The 20,009-nt window shown below is 38.9% G+C and overlaps 1 protein-coding gene across 1 annotated transcript in view; it reads right to left on the reverse strand.

Annotated features, from left to right (window-relative positions):
* FAM13C (family with sequence similarity 13 member C) overlaps positions 1-18,534 on the reverse strand; it is a 43,949-nt gene extending 25,415 nt beyond the window's left edge. Inside the window, exons 1-4 of the mRNA XM_090144832.1 lie at positions 18,473-18,534; positions 12,353-12,536; positions 6,839-6,960; positions 439-502 (exon numbers count right to left, since the gene is read on the reverse strand). Coding sequence (XP_090000958.1) covers positions 439-502; positions 6,839-6,960; positions 12,353-12,536; positions 18,473-18,534 — 432 coding nt within the window. The remainder of the gene's footprint in view (positions 1-438; positions 503-6,838; positions 6,961-12,352; positions 12,537-18,472) is intronic.
* Positions 18,535-20,009: the final 1,475 nt, after the last annotated feature.

A 20,009-nucleotide genomic window follows, 5' to 3' on the forward strand; every position in this document is an offset into this window, starting at 1 on the left:
CCAACTCTCCCCTCCTACTCTCTGACAAAAGCACTTTTCAGACTACATTGTCCTGTTCATGGTTTATTTATGTAGGATGCAGCAACCTTTGAGACGTCCTTATTTTTAAACAAAACATAATTGATTTAAGCTGTAATATGAGGAAAAAAATCAAATCTTCTTGCAAGATGGCATTTCACTTAGTCAGTATTGAATGTTTAATTCTTTTCTGGTCACAAATAAAATATAGCGCAGTTTACTTAGTTTAAAAGTCTGACTTTAAAACCATTACAGCAGTCTCACATCACATTTTTGCACCTGTCCTCAAAAACATGGCTGAAATGATTCATTAAAAAGATAACCTAGAATTCTCAAGTGATTGTATTATTCCAAGTGCTGAAAAAAATCTCATTTAATTCAAAATTTTAACACCGTATTTCCATTTCTGGTCACACTTACCTCACTTGAGCTGCATAGTTGCTCAGTTGCTTCATTTTGTGAAATACATGTGTTTTGATCAATTCTACAAAACAAAACAAAACTTTTCTATCAATAGATTTCTTGTTTATGCAACAAATGTTCTAGGCTCTTCATCACATTTGTACATAAATTACAAGACAATGGAAAAATAACATTTCTATGAAACTTACTTCTGTATTTTATACCTCATGCAAAAAAATACCAGTGGTTTTACGGAATTCTGCAAAACCTATATTTAAACTGTGAATGAGAACCTGGAAACTATGTTGTTAAAGTGTAAGTTCACTGTGTTACATGGAGTCCATCAGCAGCACCATCGGTTCTTGGTGTCATGACAGTTAAAGCCAAAAAGAATTCAAATGTTTAAAACTAAGTACTATTTGTCTCACAGACTTTAAGAACAAGTATTTTCCTCCATCAGAGCCATAAAGAATAAGCCTTTCCATATTTAAACTTGATGACATTTTAGGCTCTCAACCTTCAGCTTTCTGCTTAAAATTATCTTTTGCAAATTTCACACAGACCTGTGGGACTCTCACAAGTAGATGGAAATCCTTTGAGCAAGAGAGATTTCCATGTTTTGTACTAAATGTCATTTAGCAGCCCCCAGTGGCGTCCATAGCTTTGCTTTTCCCTCAGCATATCACTGCTTCTCCATGTGGAAATAGAAAAGGAAGGTGCTGGACCAGCAAGGAGAAAACTTCTTTCCACTGACTGCTACTAGTGTGAGGACTGTGCCACATCCAGGCAGATGCAGCCGTAGCCTAAAAGGTTGGTGCCCATCAACTCTAGCTTTTATACAGCAGAAATGACAATATGAGACAGCAGAAGAGTTTTAAAACACTGTGAAGGAGCATGGTGGGATCTAAAGAACCAACTTATTTGGAAAGAGTGATATTATTTACAGTGTGGTTTAGTAACATGTAAGGAGCGACCTGCAAGGCTACAAAAAATATACTTAAAAGAGTGATTTATTACATTGAACTAGTGCTAGACACAAGGCAAAGGAATAAAAGGACACGTCAGCTTTGTGCTCTTCTGGTACCCATTTGGATGACTCTTTTCAGGGTAATACATAACATCCTTAACAAAAGAAGCAGTTCTTACAGGCACTATAGGATATTCTGCATAACTCACAGCTATGTCACTCATGAATCTTGCACTTCAGAGAGTAAAAACCACACTTCAGAGAGTAAAAACCACACAGCTCCCTTCCCTCTCTCATTCAGACTGATGTTCTCACCTACTTTTTTAGGGATGCAGACACGTTGCATTTTTCTATTCTGTTTCACTGAAAATACTAGGAGATGTTTCCAGTTTTGTATTTATGGGATTCTGGAGATGCCAGATGTTTTCTGAAATCTTTGAAGCAAATAACCATTTTTGTCTGAAAATGATTTACACTACAGCCATATAAGTATGCTGAGCTGGTCCTACTGTATAGAGATCTGGGGTGTGCCTTTTCTGGTTTTCACTGGTCACAAGACCAAATGCACTAGGCAAATGCAGGTTATCTGAGTATTGTCAGGCAACAAGGGCTTACAGTTTAATAACTATGAGTTGGATCCTATGCTCATTAAAATTCAATCACAAAATATCCATTAACTTCAAAAGCGGCAGTAACAAAGTCCTAATTTTCCATCTGTGCTGAGAACACTAAATTTTTTTCAAACCTCAACCTGAATAATTGTAGGCAATTCATATTCCATATTACTGACATCACATAAAATAATGAAAATGCATTTCTCTCTACAGCTACTATTCATATATATGTAATACCATCCTTACTGAAATATAGAAAGCCTGATCTCACACTCCTCATGGAGTCTGGCAACTCTGGCTTTGGCAGAATTATCCTGCTCTGCTGTTGCACAGATGCAAAGATTGAATCCAATGACACATACATTTGAAGCTTGTGGACATAAAAAAAAATAAAAAATAAAAAATAAAAAATAAAAAAATAAAAAGTTAATTATCATACCAGAGCTCCTAACAGACTTCAAGGGGCAGATGAATTTGCATGAGCAGTGAGCTGTTTGAAAAACAGACCAGAACATGTGAATTACTGAATTATGCATGATACTGATATTGCTTCTAAACTCACATAAAATTCAAATAAAACTACCTAGATTTAAAAACTAGGAAAAATATTTAAACATTACCCAAGCAAATTTAATTTTTATTTCCCAGATTAAAAGCAGGAAGGAGCATTACATTCTCTAATCTGCAAATCTCCACCCTTTATGCTCCTCCCAGTTCTCTCTCTTGGATCAGGACTAGATTCCTGTACATTTAAATCAGTCTAACCCTGAGTTATACTATCATTGTTCTCAGGAGTCCTATTTATTTATGCACTACAGTGCCACGTGCACTTGGTGTCTTGGGCCAAGTATCACATTAGTGATACTACCAGTGATAATTCCTTGAAAGCAAACCACATCCCGTGCTGTGGAATGGATCTTCTTTTCCACAATCACTTCTGGTCTATCCTGGGCCAACACTCTTTTCCCACCTTCAGTCTTGCCATCAGTTTTACCCTGCCCGCTGTGAGGATGACCTACCAGGTGAAGAGCTCAGAAAAGGTAGTCTCCCTACCACATAAGAGATTGATTCAGCCCATCAACAGGTTACCCCAAAACCAACACATCTCAGAATCAGGGAAATAGAAACATCTTTTCTCAGAACCCCATGCTGTTCTGAGACAGCAAAAAGCACTATGAAATTCAAACATAGTCACCACCTTATTACAGGGCTGCAAGTAAACACATAAGAAGTTTGCCTACGAATTTTTAAAAAGCAAAGCAGAACTACAAGAGGCTTTTTCATTAACGCAGAGTGCATATTTGCAATATAAGAAACAACACCTTTAAGGGCCTAAGAGTGTTTGGACACATCCTATGCTGCTCTATGGGCTGTCTCCGAATGCTGGAGCAAGCAGAGATTCAGTCGAGCAGAGTCTCTCTCAAACTGCAGCATTTTGGAAAAGGCTGGCTTTGGCTGACTGCCACAACTACTTTTCTTACATTATGAGTACCTCTCATGCTCACAAGGCATAGTCCTTACTTAGGCTACAGTGATATGTTGACATTTTTGCCCCTCTGCATCATCCACTCTACTCCTTTTTTCTTTTTTCTTTTTTTTTGAGGGGAGGGGGAAGGGGAAAGGGGGCATATGACAGCTATAGATCTTACTCAGGAATTTTCCATTCCATGATATAAGAACTGTAATTGGAATTTTGAACACCAATATTTTAATATTAAGACTCCTGAAGAAACTGCTTTTAGGAACATAGGAAGAGATCCATCATCTTCCAGCAAAGCAGTGTTTCATCATCTAATCTTAATTTGCTGATACAGAAATATACACAGAAACATATTGGTCATGATCAATTTTTGTCAGATCAGAGGGATCTCGCCAGGTTCTTTCCTGGCTTGCCTGGTTATCTGCATGGGAATGCAGCCTCTCCAGCTCTGCCTCACCCATGTGGCTCCATCCTATGGCACAGGGATATCCGCATTTCTGCGCCTTCCCTGCTCCTTCCCACACATGCCAAAATTGTAGCTGTTCAGCCAAAAAAATGGAAATTATTTGAGTCCCCACTGAGCTGCACTCTCAGAAGCTACTTGCCTTGAGAACTTTGATACTGAGGGCATTGTTAGAGTTTGCTCTCCCATGGGGAAGGGAGCAAACAAACCCTGGGAAGCCGTGACTGTACCCCAGAGTTTTTATTTGTATCTCTGTAGTTTTTTTATCCACATTGAGACAAATTAAAATTGTCCTATTTTTGCCTGACTAGAACAGATTTCAAGACAAATCCTGTGCAATTCAGAGGTATTTAGATTTTAAACTGCAGTGAAACTTGTTGCAGGGATATATCAATCTGAAGAAATCAAAGTAAAGCAGAAGGAACAAATCTCACTAAAAATAGTCAACCTTTCTCCTTAATACAAGGCAGAAATAAATCCTTCTTCTCCTCTCCTCCTCACACATATGTGGTAGAGAAGCCTGCCCCATGGCACCCCTGCAGCAGTGTGGTCATCTCTTCTCTAAAAGAGCAGAAAGCTTTTGGTCTGTAAGTTATGGATCCTTCAAAGTTGCGGTGTTACAAAGGATTTTTAATTTTACCATTAACCTAGCAAAATCAGAGTAGAAGACAGTGAAACTCAAGTTTTGCAGGGCTAGCAGATGCTTTCTGTCAAAATCTAGCTGTGACCAAGCCTGAATGCTTAACCTTTGCCATGTTCCAGAGCAGGGAAAGCAGAAAACAAAGCACGACATACCTTGGCAGCTGTGTTTCACAGTCCATTGCACAAGCCAGTTCTGTGATTCCAATACAGGAGCCAGTGACTGTCAGTGATCTACACAAGCTGAGACAAGGGCACGCAGTGACAAGGCCCTATCAAAGCTTGTTAATGGTAAAGAACTGGGGAAGCTGTTGGTGGCTCTTCTGAGGAGTCACCAGCCAGAGTGAACTTCAGACTGAAAACAGTAACTGCAGCATATGTAATTCAAAGTCCTTCGCTCCATCCAGGTAGTGGGAAATTTTTTCCAAGGATGGCTAAGACAGTTAAAGTGAATACAATGTGTGCGTGAGACCAAGGACCACAAGTTAACATGCTTACTCCATGCTCAAAGTCCCTAATTTGGGAGTAAAGTCACCTCCATTTTGTGGTAACAATCAAAGTATGAGATGGCCAGACCTGAGATGCTATCACTACATTTTCACAACTCTTAGCACAATAAATCCAGGTGCCTCTATTTAACAGACATAGCACTTGTAAGCTACAGGCTTCCTAAGGAGCTACCCTGATGTTATACAGGAGTAAACAGCACAGTGAGCAATGGTTTCACATCCAAAAAACTAAGGTTGAACTTTCGAAGTGGACAGGGAAACTTTGCCATAGTTGCTGTTTTATTCACGCACGGTCTACTCTGATTTTTATGTTTAAAATCCACTTTTCTTTCATTACGTTTCTGTCATCGATTGAAATTAACTAGTGTTACATTTCATTACCTGTGCAGACACAGGGCTCCTACCAGCAGAGCTGCTAGCTATGTCTAACTCTCTGATAACCAAACTCACTGTTCTCTTCCTTAAAATAAATCAGTGTGATTTTTTTCCAAAATTAAGAATATCAGAGAAGTAGAAGGCAAGTTTCTTAGGCTGGGGCTAATTAGAAACATTTTCCAAGAAGCAGAACTTGCAGTGTCTCATTGGCAAATACAAGCATTGGATGGTGAAAGTAGTGGTTCATGAATGCTAATTAAATGCTTGGTCATTCTGCTGAAGTTTCCTCCGAGAGCACAAATTGATATCATTTACAATATTGCCTACTAAAAGCTGTTGTGAAGGCAACTATTTCCTTTCACATAAAGCACCAACATGCCATTGCATGGCAACTGTCACAACTAACCTAGCCCTGACTTGAAACAGACCTTGGAGGCAATGAACTCCATATGCCCACTACCTGTGTCCTGACCCACTGATCATCCCTATGATTGTACAGCTGCTGCTGACTCCAGCCAGAGTCCCTGTTACACTGCTGCCATTAGACAATTAGAGCACTACAGCTATCATGCACCTGTAGGCAGAAATAAAGATCAGAGCCCTGGCTTGTCTGTTTGAAACTCTGATGTAAACAGCAAATCAGTGCTGAACAGCAGCTGAGCATGTGAAATCCATAAAGCTGTGCCTCAAAAAAGGGTAACTGTGAAGAGCACAATCTTGTTTACACAGTCCAAGCTTCTTAATAAGAGCAGAATCTTTTCCTTAGGACACACCTTTACTGGTAAGTTGGATCTGCTGGGTGAGTTGAAGCCCCATTTCTAGCCTTCTGCTTATCTATGGAGGCTTGGGAATGGAATTTTGACTACATGTAGCTGCCAGATGTGAGTTACTTCATGTTCTGCTGAATGTCTAAACTGAATGTCTCCCCTTGAGGGGGGTACCTTTACAGCATTGAAACAAGAGGAATGTAAACTATATGTAAATGTACGCCCATACCAAAATCAGGTATGTTGCTTCACATTTCCATTTCTCAGTGAGAAAACAGCTCTGAGAAAGTGAGGCAAGTCAGCACTGGGAAAAAACAGGAAAAAAAAAAAAAAAAGAGTTGAGATAATTTTGAAACTTGGCACAGAGGAACAGAAATTTCTGAAGCAAGGATGCTTGTAATATAGGGGATTTAAAGGTGGATGAAATTTGCATTCTTATCTTCATCCCTTTCATTTTCTCCAAACAGTTCTTGGCATATAAATACAGAATACAACTGCCAATGGGAGACAGGAGTCTGAATATCTTATATAGCAGGCAGCAAATGAATTAGCCTTTCCTACAGTTAATTAGAAGTGAAATGCATTCTCTTATCCCAAAGCTTACCTTGGCTGAAATCTCACAACAGCTTCCTGGCATCTAAAATCCACATTCCACGCACAGTCATTAGCTGAGGATCCTGCCTTCCCTTGCCGCTCTGAGAGGCCTGGCAATGAACTCTCCAGCTCCTGAAGGAAACAATAACAATATTCTATGTCCTGTCAGTACAGATCAAATGAAGCTGAATATTTTGCTTTAAGAAAGAAAGAGGTCCATGAAACTGGATTCTGATTTGTAGATCATTGTTATTTTTTGCTACTAATCTGGAAACAGTTGGAAAACATAGAAAGGTTTTAAATAAAGCAGCATCTTCATTCTCAGAAAAACACTTCTTGTAGCCAAAGCAGACAAGAAGCGATTGTAAGCCATTTGTTGTGTATTAGATAACAGACGTCAGAATGTGAGTTAAGAGGTGCTACACACAGTGGTCCATATTTTTTGTTTAAATATACATTTAAATTGATATTACTTACTCTTAGTGAAAGTCTGAGAAAAAAACTCATATCAGCCACATTGCCATACAGAAAATAAAAAAGTCCAACAAACTGAGGCCAGAACTAGAAATTAGAAAGATATGCCTTTTACTTCAAAATGCCAAATACCAATTATATAGGTATGCCAAGTTATTCAGCATGTCTTAATTCCCTTACCTATAAAATGGGTTATAATATCTCTTTTGCATTGCCAACAGGTAAGTTAATGAAATTGTTTGAAAATTAAATTAGATTTGGTGGTTTTTTTTCTTTCTTCTTTATTAGTTTTTATCAGTCAATATTTTATTCTAATTGTTTCCAAACTGAAATACAGAGTGCTTTGCAAAAGAAAAGCATTCACTTCCTCTGTTAAAACATTTCTGATTTTGCTTCATTTTCAAAGCTTAGTTAGAAGCTTGAATGTCTGAACATGGGTAGGACCACTTGGATGGGAACTTGGAGTCTGGGGTCATTCTACATCTGCAAAAACCATCATTGCTTTTTTATTATTATTATTATTATTTCTGTAGTCTGTTCCATCTTTAAATATTATGAATGAAGCTTGCTTAGAGATACGCTACTTAAATAAAAGTAAATTACACTTTTTTAAAACTGTAAATTTTATTAAAAGTTTTATAATTTAAGGAAGTTGCCTAAGCATTCTCCTCTCAGGAACTGCCTCTCAAAATTGAAGTTGGAGGACTAAAGGAATACGTAAAATGATCTGGTCGAAATTAATTAAAAAAACGATCACTGGCCTTTTACTTCCTCTTTGTGATGACATTTTAACTATACTATTACAGTTTATTTTAGCCCATGTCCTCTTATAAACTACCAGGATATTTATTGAATTAGAGAACATTAATTTCTCCAACTTGGCCTATGAGATCTATAAAAATAACGTTGAAATCTATTTCCAGAAAGAGGCAGCAGTCACCATCACACTGTAAGGTACTTGAGAGGCAGCAAGTCATGTGCTACCTCTAAGATACATCATGTGTGTCCAGCCACGGGTTATGTCCATAGTGCATTTACAGAGGCATAAATATTCATGTTTAGATGTGCTTGGATTCAAAAGTTGATCACAACAGCTATTAATACCGATAAAAATAGAACTGTGGGTACTATGGAAGCTTATCTTAACAATCTTTTTAACGTTAGGCTATTTAAGTTAATCTGTCAAAGAAATTCAGTCCGGTTAATGTGTAAAACCAAAACTGCATTCAAGTGGAAAATTTGCTTCAGCAAAATACATACCATATACTCATAAATTGAGAGCACCGTCTCAGGCTGGAGAGCTGGGTTGAAGCCAATGAAATGAGGTTCATCAAGACCAAATGCCAGGTCCTACACTTTGGCCACAACAACACCAGGCAGTGCTACAGGCTTGGGGAAGAGTTGCTGGAAGATGTGTAGAGGAAATGGACCTGGGGATACTGATTGATGCTTGGCTGAACCATGAGCCACCAGTGTGCCCAGGTGGCCAAGAAGGTCAAAAGGCATAAAGGCTTGTATCAGAAATAGTGCAGCCAGCAGGAGCAGAGAAGTGATCATACCTCAGCACTCAGCTCTGGTGAGGCTGCACCTCGAGTACTGTGTCTAGTTTTGAGCACCTCTCTGCAAGAAAGACATTGAGGCTCTGGAGTGGGTTCAAAAAAATGCTAGCAAATTTGGTGAGGGGTCTGGAGCACAGGCCTTATGAGGAGCGGCTGAAGGAGCTGGGTTTGTTTAGCCTGGAGAAGAGGAAGCTCAGGAGAGACCTTATTGCTCTCTATAACTACCTGAAGGGAGGTTGTAGCGAGCTGGGGGGTCAACCTCTTCTCTCGTGTAACTGGTGATAGGACTAGAGGGAATGGCTTCAAGCTGCACCAGGGGAGATTTAGGCTGGACGTTAGGAAATACTACTTCTCTGAAAGAGTGGTCAGGCACTGGAATGAGCTGCCCAGGGAGGTGGTGGAGTCACTGACCCTGGAAGTGTTGAGGGACACAACGTTGTGTTGAGGGTAGAGAGAACTATTGGTGATGACTGAACTGGATGATCTTGTAGGTCTATTCCAACCTTGGTGATTCTATGATTCTATGATCATTGTGCACCAAAGATGAGTGGTAGGAGAAAACACCATTCCTTGCCTTTTGTCCTCACACTTGATCCCCAAAGGATGTTCTGAATATATGCTTCTTTATATCTTGAAGCACAAAAATACCTATATAATTTGATATTCTATAGATCAATGCTGCAGATCTAATAAAAAAAAGAAAAGTTCTTGAAAACAACAGTAAAGGTGAACCCGAGTAGCTGGAATACTAAGGCAGAACCACATTCCAGCAGCCTGCCTCTGTTTCAGTACTTTGAAAAGGTTACAGATCCCCCCACATCCAGCTCCTAACACCACACCCAGCTCTAGCCTCCGAAGAAATAACTACATACTGTATCCAAGGAACAGCTTTTCTTTAATATTTTTGTATCAGTTGATATTTGGTCAGCTGAAGTCATCTGGTATTGAACTTATATTAGATTTTGTCCTGGTAATCATCACAGCAAATTCAATAACCTTTTAGTCAGAAATATCTAGGCTACGTGAACACAATATTACACTTGTGTCATAAAAAGCAGGCACAAACATCACACTTCAGCACACCATGAGCCTTGTGAAGCCCCAGATCCCCATGCTGGCCATCTTCCTCTACTTGAGTACATACGCCTGTTCCTGCTGAGTGTCCTTTTTACAATAGAAATTACCCGGATTCTCTCCAGGAGAAACACACACCAACTTGTTTTCCATTCAAACAGATTTAAATCCTTTCCATACATGCAGCAAACTTATTTACCAGAAGTCTCTTCTGATTTTAAGGAGATTATTTTCTAAAACTTATAGCAGCACATAGCTGTGAGTAGAAAACACTCTTGGCTTATCAGGGCAACATCTTTTAAAAAGATACTGTCACTGCAATATTGCCACATTCTGGTTTTGATGTCACAGAAAACTTCTTTTAGGGAAGTGAAGAGTCCATTGAAAAAGTGCTCTGTATCAATAATCCCGGAAAAATGAGGATGAACAGTTTAGTCACCATTTGCAGTGCATCATAGTTTTCTTTTACAACACATTTTGTAACATTATTGTCAGCTTGATATCAGCTACTTGTATGTACGTTATTTATCTCAGAGAATGGCTTAGAGGCAAGGTGTTTCACGAAAGGAAATACACATATACAGTTGCACAGTTTTTCAAAGCATCGATCTGGTCCACTTTTCCAGGTAACAACTACATATACATAAACAAGAGCTGAAATCACTTTCAGCTTCAAAATGGAGAGAGGCAGATATGACCAACTAAAATTAAGGACTGCAATAAGGTTTTGAAGGTCACAACACAGCAAGGATCCCAGCGAGAAACTCCACACAGAAAACAAACACTTTCCAGAGCACTTCTGCAAGCAGAGCCTTGTTTTTCACAGGCATGTTAAACATCTTGTTTTTCCAAATTTAAGCCCTAGAAAATTACTTCCCTGACCCTGTGTTTTATTCCTGAGACTGCAAATCTGAGTTGCACTGGTATTTTATGACAGTCTAAATATATGAACAAAAAGTTTCCCAAGAAAGAAGATACTTTCATTTAACATCTTTAGGACATGTAAAATACTATGGAGCAGCAAATCTGTGCTGTGTTAGCTGTCACTGAGTGAGAGATGCAGGCGTGACATACTTAGGAAGGGGTCAGACAGGAGACTCAGAGGTAGTTGAAAGAACAAGAGATGTTCTATGACTCAGATTATGCCCTTTCTTATGACTTCCTCACAACTCTTTGTCTCCATTTGCCCTTCATAGGGCAAAATTTACAATCATTTATCTACCAGTGAGCACATATATCTCACCTACCTGCAGCCTACATAATATTTCCTAATAATACAATACATCCACAAAACTTAAAAAAAAAAAAAAAATGCAGAAGTTAGTACTTTATTACTTAACTTGGGGATAAACTCCAGAAAAAGCACGCAAGATTAGGGAAGAGCTGATACCAATATTCTGAAAGAGAATCTGGTAATGCCACTAGGATGTTATTGGCTTTTGATTTTGTTTCAGGATCCAAAAAGGCATTCCTCATCTTGAATGAAAGGCATGCCATCCTAAACAATGAATTCTCATTCTAAATTAGAAAAGAAAAAAAGGACCATAATCACTCCTGGTCTGTGAAGGGTTCAAAGCACTTCAGAAAGCTCTCTACAAATTTCCATCCACAAACAAGAAGAGAAAAAAACAGCCAAATAGACCAAACATGAAAGAAGAGATGAACTACAGACATCTCACAAGCCTTGTCTCTGCTACAGGCTGCCAGTATGCCAAAGTTAACATCAGTGGTCCCAGTCATGAGAATATTTTTGGCTGAAGACTGAAACCTGCAGGAGAGCTCAATCCTTTACACTGCACATGAGACACAACTTGGGAAGTACCAGGAGGGAACAGAAGCACTACCAGGAAATGCTTTAGGGTGGTAAATCTGGAGTCAGTGCAGCAATGTACATGAACCATCAGCTGCAGAGGCTTCTTCGTTTATACCCTTTTTCTTCTTTTTTTTGTAGCTTTTAGAAAAATTACATTTCTCCTCCCCTCAGCTCATGCCAAAGAAACCCATGGGCAGTGCAGTAGTACTAGATTCTGTAGTCTTCTGGAATTCATGTATTATTTAAGCTTTAGAAAAACAGAAAATAAGACATATCAAACCTTTCCACAGACAAAATACTACTGTAAGAGATTCTCATTCAAAAAAAACAGAAAGAATCTAATCAAGTAGTCAGGTAATCTGAAGAGATTTGTATTTCTAGAGATATGCTCTCTACTCACTTCTGACAACACCTGCAACTTCTCTGCAATTCCCTGCCTCCAAGAAATTGTCTATCATTACAGGAGTGCCACAGAACTCCAGGTCCCTGAAAACTGGAGTAGATTACTGTAGAACCGTAATCACATCACGGATTTCAGTTTTCATTTTCAGTTTGCATTTTCAAAATGAGTGTTTGCTCAAACATCAGTAAATTCAGTCTTTACCTGACTTTCCTCATGGCCTTTTCCATTTTCTAACTTTGAGACAGGCTTAGGCTTTCTTAGCTTTAAGTTGCCCATGTCAGGCTTCAAAGCCTGCTCCTTGTGCTGCTGAGTATCTTGCAAAGACAGCCACCTTTCTTCTAAGATAGCTGTGTTGTCTGGATAATTTTCTTTGTTATCATCATCTCTGCAAGAGAATTAAAATGAAATCCGTCAGACAGGACTTCAGACACCTGTCAAAACATTATGAAGAACAGCAACAAGAACTTAGCTACTCATGGTGGTTTAATTTTATGAGGCTGTTATTACACACCAAACAAACACTGCATATGTTAGTAAAATGATTATAAGAGGCTACTGTTTATTGAAAATTCACAAGTTAAACTACCATTCATATTATTATCTATTCAGTTCGGGAGACATTTGAATAAGACTCATTTCGGAGGCACTCTTTGCCCTCAGTGCTACATTTCATACTCCCCAAATAAAACCTGAAACTTGTTCATGCATCAGACCCCTCCCTGTCCAGTGCTTCACACTGATTTATAATCCCATATAAATGATGGTATGTAGAGTAATTTCTCCCTACAGTCAGACTTCCCTTCTAACACTTTCTTCCTCATATTTTGAGGGCTTTTACAGAAAGCAAGGGAGGTTACACACAAAGTAGGGGAGATGTTTGGGTAAAAGGAATATTTAAAATGTGCTACCAGTTTGCAGAAAGGTCCCCCTTCGTAACAGCACATCTACTGGTTTCAATAGACATTGTTCATGGATACTCTGGAAATCACTGAACTTCGCCTACTCTACAGGGTGAAAATCTGCCCTGAAGAAGACCCTGTGTCCTTATCTGCACCCAGCCAACCCAATCTTTGGCAGATTAATGTATTCCATGAGGAGCAACCCTGAAGTGGGACACAAGACTGCCTGTGCAGCTGGCAGGATGAGCAGATGGGCACTACTGCTTTGAAGTCCCCAGCTGCTGCTTAGTTTGTTGGGGGAATCTAGAGGTTAGCTTTAGCTGGTCAAATAAGGGTTAACTGATAAATTAGCTCTTTCCTGGTGTGAAACTAACACAACCAAGGGATTCTAGGGGGGTAACTGAATTAAAATGCCCTTAGTTTTTGGTTTTTCTTAAAGAAATGCTATCTTGCTAATACAACATTTTAACCTAAGGATTCTGAGCTGCCAAACTCGCTTTCCATCTGTGACCCAACAGCATCCAGATGGATGCTTGCAGGGTGTTTACAGACTTAAAACCATTGCTGCCCACGCTTTCTGCAAGTGTCCTCCAAGGCAGTTGTTACAGGGTAGGTTGCTTTATATCCTATAGGCATTCCAACAATGTGAAGTGTTGCTAATTTTAAGGTATTGTCTGATTTAAAGAACCTTTCCAAAAGGTTATGTTGCATCCTCTAGCAATTAACAGACGGGCATAGCCATGAGAGACTCATATGTCAAGAATACTTCAGTTAAATTAGCGTGAAGGATTCTTTTTTTCCCCCACAAGAATTCTTTAATGTGTATATCCTTGCACAGTTATACAGCTCCACTTATTATTGCTTTGTATTGGGTGCTGTACAGAAGAATTCACTGTAATAGCATCAGAGCTGCACCTGAATGAAACTAATGTGATTTTAAGTTAAGAAACATAGAACATAATATGTTTAGTTATATAAAAACATTTAATTCTTATACCGTTTATACATAAATACATAAATATCTACTACAAAAATGCACTTCCCACAACTAACAATAGCTGTAGCAGATAATACCTTAGAGATTATGCATTCTCTTGATAATAAAGGTTTCTTTCTAATGATTTAAAAGATGCACTCTGGCAGTTTTACTTGTTGCCAGTGTATTTCAGACAAAATTTGCAGTAGAATACCTGGGGCTGGAACTGGCTGCGTGAGCTCCACAAACAGAATCTGAATCCTCATCACACCTTGGAAATGGATACAAAATAATTGCTGATAAGTAATTTCTGCTACTGCAGAAATTTAGCTTTCAATGATCATGACCGTGCAGCTCAAACTAAGCATAAACACATTTCATTTTCTCACACCTTGGCTGGTTTCTTTTCATGCCACAGCTTCTCCACTAATGTAAATCTTTAAGTCTAAATCTCAGAGGAAAAAAAGGATTTGAAATGTTAAGTGTACACAGTTCGGCATACATTTTTCAGTCAGCTGAAAGTATCAGTGACAAAGAACTCAGAAGTTACTGGGAAAATTACAAGAAAGTCTGAGTTCTAATTTCTTAAAGTATGCTTCATGTAACACAATAATAATTAGAGACAATTTCTCCCAGACTCACAAAAACGTTAGCAGCAGTAGAGCAGTCATTCCATGTGCTCTGAGCAGCAGGGAAAGGAATCCCCAAATAAACTACAAAATGATAATTAATCTTTAAAAGGGAACTGTCAGAATTTTTTTAAACACATGAAGAATCATAATCAATTCCATCCTATTAGGTAAAAAACAGCGCAATTGCCCTAGGACTGCATAATAAAACAGAATTTCTGGTTAAATATGCAAAATACCAGTGATGAACAGTATACAGGGCACTAACTTTAAAGAATTAAACAACTGCAAAGCCAAAAACCAACTTTTCTTCCAATAAATATACATGTATTAATTTGCACACACTCCCAACAAATAAGAACATACCCTCCCCAGTTATTATTTCTGGGGAAAACTTGGGGCCCTCCCCTCACCCTCAGTTCATACTCACAGGGTGCAGGCACTAAGTAGGCCTGGATCACTGGAAGTCAGCTGGCAGAAGAATCTCTTCATTATAGGAGAAGCAGGCTGTACTTCTGCTGACTTATTAAATTTTTAGAAGAGCTGCCCAGCTTAGGACAGAGCACATTAAGTGATAATTTCATAGCTCTGCATTGCAATTTGATGGTAAGGTTTTTAATATATTCCTCTTCCCCACCAGTCTTCTGCCAGTCTTTATCAAAAGCCTGACTGCTGCAGAAATTATTTAAAGGGACACTCAAGTGTTCACTTCCTGAATAGATCAGCATCTGGATAAAAGTATTTGCTGCATGCAACTGGAATATATACCTACAGTTGCATGTTCCACCTGATCACATAACATTCCTGTAGTGGGTGCAGTTATCCCCTTTCCTCTGGAAGGATGGTGGGCAACTGAACACAGCCAAGTCCTTGTGTGCGTATTTGTGTGAGTACTCCTTAACTTGGACAAGTATGCCAAGGGATCACCTGCTCTCTGCTGGCTGTAATAAGGGTGAGCTGGAGAAGCAGAAAGCCTAAGTAAGCATCTAGTACTGTCATAAATGAAGACAAGTTACAAATAGTCCAACTGAGCATGACAAAATGTATTTGACGAACAAGATACCAGTAGATAGAAAAGATTAGCACTAATGAATCAGAGAAGACAGTGGCCATCATGCAATGAAAAAGATCGTGGGGAAGTTCAGAAGCACTAAATATGAAAGGGTGAATAGAATTTTTTCTATCAGCAAGGATAAATATTAACTGACAAAACTCGCTCACACAAAGACGCTGCTTAAGGCCAAGACTGTAGTAGGACTTTTTAAAAGACGAATTCATGATATAATGAAAATGGTCACCATGAAAGCACAGAGTGTTTTCACCTTGGTTTCATTAAGAAATGCAGCTTATGTGTTCTTGACACCAGTTTGTGCATATGAGCACACATGTTCACGCTCCTCTCCTCTCATTTCTAAACCTCGCTGTGCAACTTCAGCTGTATATAACAGCTAAAGGGATATGCAAGAGTTTGATACATTTTTTTAAAAAGTTTGTGGCCATGTGGACTAAATGGAGTTGTCACCAACAGAAAAACTGCAGCAGCATCTTACTCAATCCTGAAACATCAAATCATAAACCAGTAACCAGTACATCTTCAAGGCATAAATCTACAGGGGTTGAAGTTTACAATGGGCAGGACATTGGCCATTGACATGAAGAGTGGGATCCCGATCTACACGGACTTTGCTCTGTCTCCCTAGCAGTGCCTTTGTATTCCAGAGACTGTTTAGTGGGAATGTCTTTTTAATTTTTTTTTCCATTTTCACCTTTCAATAGCAACCATTTCAGTACAGCTGGAAAACTGCTTCCTTTTCCAAACTTGACCTTTACGATGTTCATGTGAACAATTTCTCCACCAGGCTGCACGCATGGCTTGCTGGGAACACAGCAGCCCCAGGCACTTGCCTTATCTGGAGATATGTTCCTGAAAGTATTGTTTCACTGGTTTTATATCATCCAGCCTTTACCACAAGCAAAGACAGAAAAAGTCAAATATGAATGCCTACTGTTGCATGGCAAGATCCCTCTTTATTCTACTAAATAGAAGAAATCTATTTTCAGATATGTCACAGCACAAACAATGAGTGTTGAAGTCTGTAAGAATTCTGTGTTCTCTACAGTTCTCAAAAACAGGCTTTGGGGGCAGGCTTTAAACAGGATCTAGGGAAATCAACTTTGGAAACCAAGTTGGACAGTGCGTTTTGAATGATGTTGTCTGTCTGCTTTGTTTTCTAAAAGCATGTTTCTACTTCTATATTTGGTAAGATAAGATTAGGAATTAAAGGCTCTGGAACAAAACCAACAACAGCTTAAATGAGGAGATTCAGCCTTCAGACAACAGTCCAGCTCTTCCACGCTGCTGCCTCTCTGCTTCACACAGCACTGCCTGCATCCCTCTCCCCTCCCTTTCCCCAGCGATGCCACACACTCAGCCTTTCTGCCCTTGTCTTAATGATCACACAAAGCAAAACCATCACATTCATGTCCCAGAAAACCTCAAGGGTGAGGCAGGCAGCACCAGGCCATGCCAGGGGAATCTCTGTGGGAAACACAGATGGATGTCAGGGGACAGTGCAAAGGAAAGAAGACATATATATATGTGTGTAATATATATATATATATGTAGATATATATACTATCTGAAATCTGGATAGTCTTTTATGAATTTTACATACCACAGTTCACCACTTAAATAACAGGGACATGCGGCAACAATTCAAAATGATTTTGTGATTTATTATCTTCCATTAAATCTTCCCATATTTAACACAATCACACAGAAAGAGCAAGTAATGTAAAATATCAAATAAAGCAAGGCAAAGAATATAGGACAGAAAAAATTATTTAGACCTCCTCAATAAACATTTCTTACCTTTTCCTTTAGTGATTTTGACAAAACTGAGTGATAGCTCAAACTAAATTACAGCTTGGCCTGCTTTTAGAATGCATTCCCATGACACTTAAGCAAACAGATCACAGTCCAGCTAGGTTTTTTTAAATTATGGGCATTTTAGCAGGGTAAAACTCATCTAATATACAAACAGATCTATAAATCACTTCCTTCCTAAGATACTGCTTGGTACATTACTGCTAAAGAGTCTTCCCTAAAAGCTTTTGAAACAATCAAAAGCATGCAGAATAACACAGAGAATATCTAAATTGCAGTGTTTTAAACTGGAATTTAAAAAGACCATTTCATTTGTCATCCTCCATTAAGACTTTGTCTTTGTAACTTTCTAATGTCCTCACCCTCTTCTGTTGTCTCTTTATAACAACAACAAAATCAATGCATATATCCTTATGATCACAATGAAGATGAAAACCTTTTCAATGATTTTGTGGAAATAATTACAAAGGAACAATGTTTTTGGTCTGCCTAATGATGCTTTTGTGTTTGTTGTCTTTTTTTTTTTTTTTTTCCAAAATGTTTTTAAAGAATTGTTTTTCCTACTAACACATGCAGGAAATACAGAGCATGCGTTCTGACACACTTGTGTTTGTCAAGATCATCAGTACCAGAAATGAGCAATAAATTCACAGGAGATTTATCCTACACTGAAATCATGCATTTAAACATTTGTGATGTACATCAAATTTATATCCACCCAGAAAAGTGCTTTATTTCTAAATGGTCTCACAAAATCTAAAGGCAGCTGTTTTATGCAATTTTTTTCAGAGTCTCAATAATATACTTAGATTAAGAAAAACCTGAATCAAAATATGTGAGAGAAAGCTGGGGACCTCTCACACAATACTTACAATTATTTTCTACCACTCTTATTTAAAAATAAGGCACATCTTTAAAGTGTTGACTTACTCTGCTAAAGCTGTGGTGTTGAAGGATTTATCCTCAATGCTGAAACAGAAACAAGAAAACATCAGACAAGTCAGCAAGGCAGGCAGGCTCCCTGTTCCCTTCTTAGTTGTAGAAACACATGCACAAACATGGCATTGCAAGGCAAGTCTGTGTGTCTGTTAGCTCTACATGCGCGACTGTACCTTCGGCTGCTCTGCACATGCTCATAATCAAGGAACCACAGGGATTAGCCCTACAACACTTACAAAGCCCATCCAGCAGTGGTTTGAATAAATATGAGGATGCAGGTAGTCTGTGAGGCTCAGGAAAGGATCATATTCTGTTACAGCAGTAATGCTGCTGCTAATGAAAGGTTTACAAAGAAGTATTTGGCATTCTGTTCTTTAAACAATTGCAATTGGCTAATCGAACACAATGTTATTTTTATTTACTCAAACAAGATTGTTAAAATATCTGGAGGTTTTTTTCTTCTCATTTGGAAGTCTTTTATAAACTCAGCTCATAGTCAGACCCCAGGGGAAGCAATGAAAAAATAATCTGGGAGAAAGGGCAGTTCAAGTAGCAAAAGGTTATTAAGCAAGCAGCAAGGAATAGATGAAACCATTTCTAAGAAAGGAATAGGCTGCTGCCCTCCTGCAGCAAAATTTTTCAGACTTGATGTAATATGCTCAGGAAGGGTCAGCTCAGGATACAGCAAATGACTGTTTTTGAGACAGCGGTGGAATTCCCCCTTAAACAACACCTCTCAAATCCAGTCAGAAGGGTTGGAACATTCTGAAATCTTAGCAGCACAAAACAAACAAAATCCATTCTCACTGAGACATATTAGAGCTGGGAGGAGGAGGATGCAGACAACAGCATCTTATGAGCTCTCCTGTTTGTGACAACGGCAGCACACAGCCCCCAGCAGCACGTGGAGCAGGGACACAGAGAAGTGCAGCATCCTGTCCCCACAGCAGCTCACATCACAGCAGCAGCAGCAGCCAGGACCACAGAACTGACAATATCCCTTCTCCCCCAAACAATGCTGGCAGTGTGCCTTATCTTCATCTCTTCCCATCCTCTCTACCTGCTTGCACACTGTGTTTGTTCTTTTCTATATTTGTATGTATAGCAATTTATTTCATGGCATAAATTATCTGGGGATCAGTTTGTAGGGACTTCTGCCATACAAAGAAACAGGCTTTGTGAGACGAGGTGAATAGAAAAAATGAAGGAGGAATCACAGCTTTTAATCACAACATCACATTAACAAGCATCACAGATTGATTAGGGTAGATCTTAAAGGGACACTACGTATTTATTCCTATTCCCCTTCCTACACACATACAAGGAGATCTTGTGAACATAACTTCTCCATTTCTTAGTGTTAAGGTCAAATTCTCTGCCAATTCACCCCCTGTGCAAACACACTGCAGTGCCTTGTTACTACCAGTAACAGAACTTGACTGAAGACCAGTTTGTAAAACAGAGATGCTTCAAACTGAAACCAAGTTTAAAATGTCATCTCTTACATTGTTTGTACGAACTTCAGTGC

This window comes from Phasianus colchicus, chromosome 8 (genome assembly GCF_987193195.1).
Source record: "Phasianus colchicus chromosome 8, bPhaCol1.hap1.1, whole genome shotgun sequence".
Lineage (NCBI taxonomy): Eukaryota > Metazoa > Chordata > Aves > Galliformes > Phasianidae > Phasianus > Phasianus colchicus.